Genomic DNA, 12,306 nt, shown 5'->3' on the forward strand with positions numbered 1-12,306 from the left:
CACATACAGTGAACTGTGATCTAACTGGGTACATAAAGCAAGCTGTAACCTACTCTTTACACGTGTACCACAGAGTTCCCAGGCAATCGCAGGCAGCCCACTGTTCAAACCATGTTCATAAGGCCCAGGCCAAGCTGGCACTAACTGGGATATTTCTGTACCTTGCTTCTATTTTTTGTACATCACTTTCCTTTTTCTGCCCAGAAATCCTCTCTGACCACGTGGCAGAGCCTGGGTCTCTCTGAACTTCTTCTGGTTGAAGGTTGCCCAGTTCTCAAATCATTCTTTGCTTGATTAAGCTCTGTTAAACTTAATTTGTCTAAAGTTTTTCTTTTAACACAGAGACCAATCATATCTAACAGTAACTATTCTCTTTCTCCATTTTGCTATTGAATGCTTAATTCAGAAATCAGGTTTTATGGTTGCAGGAAGTCTTCTTATATTCTAAATGCTCTAACTGCATCTTCTTCAGATTTTTCCCTCTCTCTCTTTTTTTTTTTTTTGAAAGGTTGCACAAAACTATTGTATTTACAAAAATGGCACAAAAGTGAATCCAACAGGCCATGCACATGCACACTTCATTCACATCTTTAACAACAGAACGTGCCGAATAAGGACACTGGCTTGACCTAGAGCAGCCAGGCACTGGAGTCACATAAGTTACACAGAATGGGCCAGTGCTGCCCAGGGAAACTCTACTTCTAAAGCTGAAACAGGTGTAAGTCCATGCAAGGTTCAAGCACAGAGTTTTATAAATCTTACAGAGCCCCAGCTATTAGTAGTTGAAATATGTGACCTTCTTCCAACGTGTGGTCTTAAACTTCTGTTTCACAAAGTAGAAAAAGACAACCCAGAAGAAACTGATATAATAGAAGTTGCATTACATGAGAGTAGCATGCAAAGCTATGATGAAGATGAAGTGATGAAAACCCAACATTACAGCTGTAAGACTTGCTTGTTTGCTGCTTGGTGGAACCAGCCCTCTGCTAGGAGTTAGGAAACACACACGGTTATGTTCAGGTGGGTTACTGATGTTTTCTGAGGTCCTTCCCATCCAGGCACTGTTAACTACACGCGTAATAGTGCACACACAACTGCCGCCTGCCAAGCTGTCAGCCCCAAGTGACTTAGTGAAGGGAAGGGAAAAAAGAGGAGAAGTAATGCATTGAGGAGAAATAACAGGAATCGGAAGATTCATGCCGTTCAGCTGTGTTAATCAACCAGCCCGCTTGCTAGCAACAGGGGATGGTTTCCATTGAGGGAGGCCCTGTGGAGGGAAAACGTGGTCGCCAGTGACCTCCCTGTGTGTTTAATGCAGTTTCTTCTTCCTTACACACAGGTGGATGGAGTGGAACCCTGGCTTCCCACTGAGTATTGATGCCAAATGCCACAGGGATTTACCCCGCGACATCCAGTTTGATAGTGAGAAAGGAGTGGACTTTATTCTGAACTACTCCAAAGCGTAAGTTGACAAGAACTAAAGGCCCACCGGGCACCCCAAGTGCCAGGGCTGGGAGTGGGACTCTCCCTCCTTTCCTAGTGCAAGCCCCCAGCCCAGCCAAGTAGGGTTTCCCAAGCATGTTTGAGTGTCTTAGCCATAGAGTGGATCCTCAGTGCACAACCACAGGGTAGCCTGTGTCTGACAAGGTCACAACTTGGAGGACTCAGACACCAGACAGAACTGTGTTCTTAGCCCAAAGCAGGGGTCTTTGGTTGGAATGCCCCACTTCCAGCACATCTCATCCCCTATATGGACATTGTGAGGATAGCAGCTTCCAGGCTGCCACTGAGAGGGCAGGATCTGCAGTAACAATGGCCAGATGCCAGCAGTGGTCCCAGGAAATGCATCGCTTGTTCCTCCATCACAGCAACCCAGGAGGCAGGTGCAGCTACGGTCCCCACTTTGCAGTTGAGAAGCCTGAGGAACCAAGAGGCCAACCACCTCATGCAAGGCTAATAAATAGCAGAAGGATTGCATCGTGCTCCTTTGTTTGCATTGGAATTACTGCAGAGTCTTTTTAAAGCTTGCCCAGTTGGTGACTTCATAACTGCTTGTTACAAATATGGTCCCAGGGCTACCCCAGGGCTCACAGAGGGTCTTTGGATCTGTACATTGACACTTCAAGGAATTCCTTTAATCACGCAAGCCTGAAAAACCCTGAATCCACGATTTTAAGACCTGCCTGAACCTAAGAATGCCCGGAGGACACGAGCACCTCTCTGTGCCCATCGACCCCACACCATGGCACATGTCTCCTGGGTCCCAGGGTGGGACCCAAGCCTGGGGTCTGCAGTTCCACAGGCGGGCAGGGCTGAGAACCACCAACCCAGGCAGTCTGCTTGGTCTGGGGGATTTCTAGGTACAATCATCTATTTTAAGCTTCACAGCTGTCCTGGGAGGTGAATACTATTAGTGACCATTTCTAGGTGAGGAAGCTGAGGCTACAGTGAGTCAAGGTCAAGGAATCTGCCTTAAGTCATTGAGCCAGAAATTGGCAAAACCAGGATATGAATCCAGGTCTGTTTGGATCCAAAGCTGGGGCACGTTTCCCCGGCTATAACTGGGATCAACTAGAAAAAAGAATTAAAACAAACATCTGGATTAGTAATATCTGGCTCCCTAGAAACAATCGTGGCAAATACTGTCTCACTTTCTGTCCCCCCTCCCCACAGTTCCCACCCTGATATTGGAGATGCTAAGCAAAGCTGTGTGGCTTTCGTAGGACAGACCTGAGACTAGGGTGGGCAAGCAGGATGGAGGCCCTTGTGAAAGGAGCAGTTTGGAGAGGGAAGAAGGAGGATGGAGAGGCAATGAGGTCAGAGGAGGCCTGCTGCTCTGGGGAAAAGTGCTCCCTGTGCTCATTATGGTGAGGGAAGGAGGGATGGGGAGAGGGAGGGCTGGAGAATGGATGGATGAAGGGAGAGAGGGAAGGAGGGAGGGAGAGATAAGTGGTTAAGGGAGGTAGGAATGGTGAGCGGAGGCATGAAGGGATGGATGGAGGAGAGAAAGCAGAGAAACAGCTCAGAAGGACCTGCCTGGAGAGGAGAGGCCCCTGGGAGCGGCCCTGGTCCGGTGATGAACCTCGGCAACTTGTCTAACTTCCCTGAGCCTCAGTGTCGTTATCTGAAACATGAGAGCACAGCTCCTATTCAGGATGTTGTGAGATTAAAATGGGACCGTACATTTCAGCCCTGGTGACACAAAGGGAGTTCTCCCTAAAGACAGCATCAGTCTTCTCCACTCTTGGCAATGAGGTCAGGCTGGCCAGGACCATTTCTTCCTCATACGCACCTGCTGTGTGGCTCCCCTCTTTGAAGTGAAGGGCCCTAGCCCTTAGGAGCTCACTGGGGACCCTCATTCCACCTGGGCATCCTCTCTTACTCATGGGGTCCAGGAAGTCTTCAAAGCCAAGGGCCACCTGGCCGGGTCTTCTCGGGCAAGGCATGCAGAGCTGGGCGCCTCGCAGGTGGGATGGTGCACTGGGGAGAGCACTCTCTGCCCAGGAGCGGTAGGGGACCAGCTGGCAGAACCAAGCAGGTTGTAAATTTGTTGGTGGCATCAAGCAAGGAGTGACTGATGTGCTCACTGCCCACTGGCTGTTAGCAGCCTGGAAGGCATTTGCAAGGATGGCGAGGCTGGTGAGAGATTGCTCTCTTTAAAATAAATTGAGAAAGAGCGTTTCCTTCCGGTCAAGCAGGACAGTGCAGCAGTGTGACCAGTCTGATCTTGACACCCACTGAGTGATTCCCAGTGATGAGACCAGGAGGGTAGCGGCTCCTGGAAGGAACTCCCCAGGGAGCACAGGGAAGGCAGCAGCAGAAATTCCACTCCATGCCGCTGTGGGTAGAGTTGACTCTGTAAGTCTAAGTTTCCCACAGCCAGTGAAAAATGGGGAGAGGTGAGAATAATTGTAAGGCTCAGGCTCCATGTGGCAGCCTTTGTGAGCAGGGGAGCACCCAGGGTGGGAGGAGGCCACAAGGTGTTGGGGAGAGCAGGAAAGACAGCAGGGTGAGTGGTGGGCAGGCTCGGGGGCCAGTGGGGTTTCGTGTCACTGAAGGGAAAGGCTAAGGGGAGAACTCAAGGCATTGGGCTTGTGGGGGAAATGGGGTGGTCATCAAAGAGAAAAGCTAAGCGGAAGAAGTTTGGAGGAAGGATGAGTCCAGGTTTGGGCATGCTGAGGGTGAGAGCCCAGCCTCTGGCATCGAGGCCCAGCCATCACTGGGATATGCGGGCTCCAGGCTGAGCATAGAGGGACAGGGGAAAAGTGATGAAGGAATGAGAGGAGGGAAGATGACAGGACCACTCACTAGCTTTGGAAAGCTAGCGAAAGTGAATTCTGTGTGTAGGAAGAAGATTCATCCCTCTTATTGTCACCCCACCCAGCCCCATGTCACCAGATCACTCATAGGAAACAGGGTTGGACAAACGTGATCCATCCAAAAAAAGAAAATAGGGATCTCCCACTTAACCTCCCAAATGCTATCCAAAAAACCCTTGAATTTCTTGGAATTTTAAAAAATAATCCCCTCCTTCTAACTGATGCCTACAAAACAACATTTCTGCATATCAGTCCCATTGACCTCCATCGAATTTTGTTTGAAATCAGGGATGCATCCTTTTGGAAAATAAACGTGTTGGGAAAACTTGGGGGCAAACATCCCACCTAAAAGACAGGCTGAAAGTCTCCATTGTACTTGCTAAGGTAGCATTTTGTTGTCATTAAAAACGGGTCATAAAATAAGAGAAGAGTTAATACAAAGCAGAAAGTTGCATTTCCGTCAAAACGTACTCTGTAGTCAAATCCATTTGGAAAGCACTGCAAACTCTTCAGCAAGGGTTCTCAAACCGTAGCTTGCATCAGAATCCTGCCCCCCCCCACCCCCAGGTGTGGGGTTTGTTATAATCTGGATGGCTGGACCCACCCCAGAGATTCTGATCCAGGGGGTCCAGGGCGAGGCCTGGGAATCTGAATTCCTAACAAAGTCTCATGTGACACTGATGCTACTGCAGGGCTGGGGACCTCCACCGAGACCCGTACTCTACAGGATTTCAAGGGTTTGACAAATCCTGGCATAAAGAACTCTGCTTAATGTCCTCCTTGTGCTTTCCAAATTCTTTAGACTGGCTTGCCCTTTGTGGGCCAGAAGACCCTGCCCCGCTGGGGTTCCTGCCAGGCCCGGGGGACTTTTCTGGGTGCCAAGTCTCATGTGTCTTTTCTCTTTCCTGAGCCCTCCTTAAGCCTGCCCTGGAGCTAGAGCAGTGGTTCTGAACCTGTAGCAACCCACAGGAACCGTATTAAAGGGCCATGGCATCAGGAAGGTCGAGAACCACTGAACTAGAGAAAGAAAATGCTGATTCCTGCCATGAACAAACTGGGAAGAGGAAGGTGCAGTTTTGACTTAGCGGGGCTGTTTTTGTGAGGCTTGTTCTTGGGCAGCTGGGCTCTTCTAGACTCAGGTGGTTGCACCAAGTCAGCCAGCAGCCAGGCTCCCAGGCAGAGGACGTAGGCAGAGGACGTGGGCAGAGACCGTGGTGCTCTAGCACTCACGTGCCCACAGGTAACTGTGCAACGTTATTGAACAGGTTCTGAACAATGGATCTGAGCCAGGATAAGTCTGTGTCCCCAACAAGCCAGGATTGCTGGTCCATGGACCTCACAATGTTATACTCTGCTTTCCTGGGGCTGGGGTGGGGGTAGGGGGTGGAGGGATCTATTGATCTATTAAAATTACAGCAACAATTGCCAACTTATCTCTCCTTACTCTTTAAAAACCAAGGCAGGCGTGGTGGTTCATGGCTTTATCCCAGCACTTTGGGAGGCTGAGGCGGGTGGATTGCCTGAGCTCAGGGGTTCGAGACCAGCCTGAATAAGAGCGAGATCCTGCTCCTACTAAAAAAATAGAAAAACTAACCAAGCGTTGTGGTGGATGCCTATAGTCAGAGAAACTTGGGAGGCTGAGGCAAAAGGATCTCTTGAACTCAAGAGTTTGAAGTTGCTGTAAGCTATTACATCATGGCACTTTACCCAGAGTGACAGAGACAGACTTTGTCTGTAAACAAAACAAAACAAAAGGTTACCTTCTTTAGAGCCGAGCCAGCTGGGGGCTGGGGTCCAAATGAAGACTCCAGGTATACTATTTGGGGAGAGTTATTTAACTTTTCCAACTTCCAGTTTTCTTCTCATAAAATGAGGCTGATGATGCCTACCTTATAGAATTGCTGTGAGATTCAAAGGCAGGCAGTGCCCCTGTGATGTCTGACATGAGGTGGGTGAGTCCCCACTAGTGTCTGGATCCTGGGTACCTGACAGGACCTTCTCTTCATTCGAAAAACGGAGCCCTCGACCTGGGGCACTGCCTTCTCAGGCATGGTCAGGGCCTGTTTGCTGGCCACTCTGGGCTTCTGGCACATTCACGGAGGAGGCTACCTGCTGCCTCTCCTTTGACAAATGCTCATTGAGTTGTTGAGGTGTGAGGGACAGAGATGAATCAAAAGTAGCCCCTCAGTCCCAGCTCCAAGAAGCTCCATGGGGACCAAGCCGAGGACAGCTGAGCTCATCATGACAGCACATGGTAGATACCCTGAGAAAGGAGCGCTGGGGAAACTTCAAGCAGGAAGGGAGTACTCAGGGGGGAAGAGCATGAGGAAAAGCCTTACAGGAGAGAAGACGACCAAGCGAGTTCTTGACGGATGCAGAGGAGCTCACCATGCTGAATGGAGGCGTGAAGGGGATGGCGTTCTAGGCAGTGTGGCAACGAGAATCCCAGTGGTCTGGGGCACCAGTGTTGGGACCTGTATAGGGAAGTGGGGCTGCACCCGCAGAGGGAGGGAGGTGGGCAAGGAGTCCAGTCTGTACCTGGAGGCTTGGGCCATGGGGTGTTGGAGCAGGGGCGAGATCCAGAAGGCTTTGCACTGAGAGAACGTCCAGAAAGGACAGGCCAATCGTCACATGCTTCAGAGAGATCAGGGGAGTTCAGGGCTGACCAATGCCTTTCAGATGCCGCCACTCAGATGTCTCTCTGGAGTTGAGGGTGAGGGTGCAGAGAGGAAAGGAAGAGAAGTCAGCAGGCAGAGAGGCTTTCACAAGTTGGGTATGAAGGGAGGAAAGGGGAGCCGGAGGAAGGGAGGGAGCACATGGTGCAGACTGGGTATGAATTTACCTCGGGCCACTATAGCACTGGCCTAGTGTGGACCTTACTGCTAGTGGGGGACTGAGTTTATCCCGGGGCAAAGTGACATTGCCATAGCATGAGGCATGGGGGCTGCAATAATTACAGTAAAAGTTGCTAACGTGTTTCACACTTTTTGCGGACCAATGTTTTATATACTCGTACATCAAGTCAGTCCCGTGAGGCAGGAGCCATCATTTCACAGATGAGGTCACCAAGAAATAGTGAGGTTAAGGGACTTGCCTAAGGTGACGGGGCTGGGTTTTTAGACCAGGTGCCTGATGCTCCACGCTGACCTGCACCCATCCCTGCTTTCCTTTGCTAGGCCTGGGGGGACTCCCAGCCCCACCCAGGAATCTTGTGTCCAGACCCCAGCATGTGGGTGGAGGCCGAGGGTCTCTGAGAGTCTCTAGTCCAGCCCTCTCATGAGGAAGCAGGACCCACCTGTACCCATCAGCCCACACTGCACTGACTCTCCTAGAAGGAGAACCCACAGACCCAGGGCCGGGCAGTGGCCCCCATGCCTCATGCTATAGCAATGCCACTTTGCCCCAGGTTAAACTCAGTCCCCCACTGGCAGAAAACTGAAACTTGCATCTGAGGTCACCAAAGAGGCCTTCCCCATTGAACTTCCAGCTCTGGACAGCTTGGTTTCTGCACCCTTTCTGGGTAACTGGCCACTTGTTTCCTCTGGGCCACCTGCTGGGCCTGGAGGGAGGCCAGCCCTCCTTAGTATGCTTTGCCCCCACCCCACACAGCGAAACTGAAATGGAAAATGGAGACGCTGTCAGCGAAGAAGCAGGCAGGGAGGCAGAATGCCCAGTCCAGGCCACAGCTCAGTGCAGGAGGAGCCATGGAGTCAGGCCATCAGGGTCCCTGCCTGGCCATGTCGTTACCTACCTGTGTGGCCTTAGATGAGCCAGGTGCCCTCTCTGGGCTGCAGATTCCTTCTTTGTGCAAGGGCAGATCTTGGAATCCTTGAATGTTCCAGTTGTCTGTAAGTATGTAGGTATATGTTGCCTCTGGAGGACATGGTATGAGGACATGGGGAGGACAAATATGTCCCCTCGCAGCTCACTTCTTCCTGGATCTGTGGCTTCCACAGAACTGCCACACCCAGCCTGTTTTGGGTGCCAACCTTCTGTTCTGAGGTCAAAGAGATGCAGCTGGGGAGATGGTGACTCATTCCCACTTCTCAAGATCTGGGGGGAACATCCAGATGGAGCCACAGGGGCACCAGGCACAGGGCCTCTTTCTTGGACACATGGTTCTGGACAATCCTTGGGCTCTGTGGGGATCTCAGGGCCTGGGAAGGCTGCTCCTATCCCAGAAATAAGTCCTTTTCCCCACCTGGACTGAGACAGGATGCCACGATGAGGGTTACTCCTCTAGTTTGCAAAGATTTCTGTTCCAAGCTCTCTGCTAAGGAGGAGTGCAGGGAGGAAGAAGGCAGGGAGGTTGAGAGAAGCTGAACTGGGGCATTCCAGGGTGCAGCCACTCAACAGAGCGGTAGTGCTGAGCACCTACTGTGTGCAGCCATCAGGAAGCTGCCACACTGCCCCAGCTATGCTCCAGCACTTCCAGCAACCCATCCCGTGACTCACTGGCAGCCACTTGTGGGTCCCTAACTCAGCATAGGAGGAAAACTCAGCATTCACAAAGATCTCCTCAGAGCCCCGTCCCGGGCATCATAACCTCCTAGGGGGACCTAGTGGGACCAGGGCTGCCAAATCAAAATACTGTAGACTGAGGAGGGTGGGGACTTAAACAACAGACACATTGGGGATTAGAGCTTCAGCATGTGGATTGGGGGCAGGCAGACAATTCAGCCATAGCAGAGAAAAAAGAGGAGCACCAAGCTTAGGCAGAGAGAACTGCGGGACAGAGGCCTGAACCCTGAGGGTCAGCCAGAGTCAGGGCTGGGGGAGCAGGCGCTGAGCACTGTCGGTGAAGAGGAACAGGAAAACCTGTCACTGTCATTACTCTCAACCCCATGTACAGAGAGAGAAACTGAGGCAGAGCTGTCTCAGAGAGCAAGTCTCAGCAAAGGCCAGCTGGACTTCCCAAGCCTCTGTCCTGCAGTCTATGTAGGCCACATAGTGAGCCTGGGAAGCCCCTTCCCTCTTCTTTCTCGGACTCCTTCTCCAGGAAGCTCCTGGGAGTGTCTCGGGCCACTCAGATCTCACTCCTCGGGTGCCTGCAGCCTGTGTTTTGAATTTAGCAAGCTCCTGCCTTGGGCTTCCATTTTGCTGTCTTGTGTAACAAGCATTGGGAAGCTTGTCCTTGACACCCAACACAGAGCCAGGGTCAGCAGAACCTAAATGAGAGTTTATCTCAACTGAACAGCTCATCCTCCCCACAGTCCAGGTGATGGTAGAGCAGTTGCACAGGCGAGGTGGTGCTCTGTCCCTCTGCTCAGGAATTGGCCCACAGAGTAGGGCAGCAAACACCCAGTGAGGGAACACACACCTGGATGACAGTCAAGGCCCTGACCTGGTCTCTTCCATAGGCAGGTGCAGTGGGAGGGGCCATGGGAATAGGTACCGGTTCCCGTTCTGCTCCACAAAGCCAATTATCTACCCCCTTGGAGCTGCATGGGGGTGTTGTGAGACCCCCGTGAGCTGGGTGTAGGGCCCTAACGAGGAGGGAGGCTGGCACTCATGCAGCGGCCTGTGTCGTGGTCTGCAGGATGGAGAACCTGTTCATCAACCGCTTCATGCACATGTTTCAGTCGTCCTGGAGTGACTTTGCTGACTTCGAGAAAATCTTCGTCAAGATCAGCAACACCATCTCTGGTGAGTGTGCCTCTGGGGGCTCTTGGGGAGCTACAGAGAGGAGATGCCGCCTTCCTGCTTGAGACTTGCTGGGAAATTGGCAAGGGCTGCCCCATCCCACTGCAGCACAGGACCACACCACCCAGGCCTCACTGCTCTGTCACCTGGTTTGCCTCACTGTGGCCACCCTCATGCCCATGTCCTCCTTGGACATTCTTGAGTACCTTCAACCTTATTTCATCATCAAAAGTCTTAAAAATATCAGAACTTTGTCTTGACATAAAACAGTCATTTGCAGTGCTTCTGGGCAGAGTAAAAGCACAACTTAGGTTGGCTTTTAAGCATTTACATCAAAGCCACCTTGGTCTCTTTGGACTAGGATGTGTTAGGTTAGATCCCTAGCATCATAATGGCCAGCTGTGGCATACGGAGGACATTAAAAGAGGCAGGAATAGGGGAGCTGGCCTTGGCAACTGCCCCTGCTCCCCTCCACCCTCCATCCTGGGCCCCTCCACACTGGGCTGAAGGACCTGAGTTCTTGAGACAGGGGCTGACCAGCAGCCTTCTGAGCCAGCTCAGGGAGGAGGAAGGGGCACCATGGCCTGACACAGTGATGGGCACAGGCAGCAGCAGAGCAGGGCGAGTGAGCCAGCCAGCCAGCAAGCACCTGGGGAGGGGACATAGCAGAGACTCTGCTCTCAGGCAGGGTCAGGGGGCCATGGCCTAGGCTGCTGTGTGGTCGAAGCTCAGGTTGGGCCCCACTCCTCTTCCCATAGAACGGGTCATGAAACGCTGGCAGGAAGACGTCATGTTTGGCTACCAATTCCTGAACGGCTGCAACCCTGTGTTAATCCGACGCTGCACACAGCTGCCTGAGAAGCTCCCAGTGACCACAGAGATGGTGGAGTGCAGCCTGGAGCGGCAGCTCAGCTTGGAGGAGGAGGTCCAGGTAAGGGCTTGGTCGGCTGGGAAGTGGCTGAGGTGTCAGGTGGAAGCTATTTCCTGCCAGCCAGTGCTCTCAGGAGCCCAGGACACTAACTCCAGGCCTATCTGGCTGGCTGATGGCATAAGACTGGCCGCCTCCTCAGAGTGGCCACTTCCCAGCCTTGGCAGCACCCTGGCCATTATGCAAACTATCTTATGTAACGTCAGAGGAAGAATTGAGGGGTCTATTTCTCCACCATGCTGTATCTGGGAACATAATATCCATATTTTCAATATCAATAATTACATAGAACACCCCTGGCCCTGGGTCTGCAGTGGGCCAGGCACTGTGACAGATGCTTTCCACACCTTGTCATCAAATTGCCTTGCAAGGTGAGAAAACCCGAGAAAGAAGCAGGCCTTATATTTAATATATAAGAACAAAAAAGGAAACGGGGGGAGAAACCTGACAGAATTTTTGACTAATCAGAAATGTGAATGGCACTTTTCCTGTCTCACCCTCTCCCCAGCCCGTCTCCGCACCCTCACCTCCAGACTCAGTACCCCCAGTCGCAAGATTGACCTTGTCCTGAGACAGGAATTCAAACCAAGTCCACCTAGATCTTGTGGACCTTGGTGATAGGCATTGGCCCTCAGTTTCCCATCAGTCTGTGCCTCCCCACTAAAGCCAGCACAGCTGTATCTCCCCTCACCTGCGCCAGGTGTCCAGGCCTCTGTTGCTTCTGGTCACCCTGCCTGGCATACCACCATTCTTGGAGGCCCCAGCCAGAGAGGGATGGCTGGTGCCATCTGGGGGTTAACCTTCCAGTACCAGTATGCTACCCACCTGACACTGGGAACTCACAAGCCCAGGCTGAATTCCCCAGGCAAGTCTCCTGTCCCCACTCCGGACCTGACCAGCCCCAGAACACTGCCTGGGCATGTGGACAACAGGCATGAACAACAATGACACACCTACAGCATGCTCCTCTGTGGGCTTAATTGCTAGGTATGGTAACACTGATGTCGTGGCTATAGATTTCAACCATCAAATCAGAAAATGATAGAACCTTAAAAGCCATAGAATCCTAGAATTGGAAGGGACCGAGCAACCATCAGTGCACCCAGCCATCCAAAGAGATGCCTCTCCCCAGCACTAGGGCAGGGTGACAGCCTCCCACCAGGGGATCCCTGCCACCTCCAGGGCAGGTGAGCTATGGTTCAACTTTCCTCTGAGCTGATCTACCATTCCCTCCTACACACAGGGCAAAGGGCCCCATCTCTCCACACACCAGTGTAATAATTCATTTTTTTTTTTTTTTTTTTACTGAGTGACAGAGTCTCACTATGTCGCCCTCAGTAGAGTGCTGTGGCATCACAGCTCACAGCAACCTCAAACTCTTGGGCTTAAGTGATTCTCTTGCCTCAGCCTCCCAAG

General features: G+C 51.9%; 1 protein-coding gene across 4 annotated transcripts in view; it reads left to right on the forward strand.

The window, feature by feature from the left end:
* The window catches only part of ALOX5 (arachidonate 5-lipoxygenase), a 50,759-nt gene that overhangs the window by 23,846 nt on the left and 14,607 nt on the right, over nt 1-12,306 (forward strand). For all 4 annotated transcript variants that reach the window (XM_003803491.2, XM_003803492.2, XM_003803493.2 and 1 more), the window contains exons 4-6: nt 1,340-1,462; nt 9,859-9,965; nt 10,721-10,893. In XM_003803491.2, the coding sequence (XP_003803539.1) occupies nt 1,340-1,462; nt 9,859-9,965; nt 10,721-10,893 (403 nt within the window). The remainder of the gene's footprint in view (nt 1-1,339; nt 1,463-9,858; nt 9,966-10,720; nt 10,894-12,306) is intronic.

This window comes from Otolemur garnettii, unplaced genomic scaffold (assembly GCF_000181295.1).
Source record: "Otolemur garnettii isolate 467f Iridium unplaced genomic scaffold, OtoGar3 scaffold00315, whole genome shotgun sequence".
Taxonomy (NCBI): domain Eukaryota; kingdom Metazoa; phylum Chordata; class Mammalia; order Primates; family Galagidae; genus Otolemur; species Otolemur garnettii.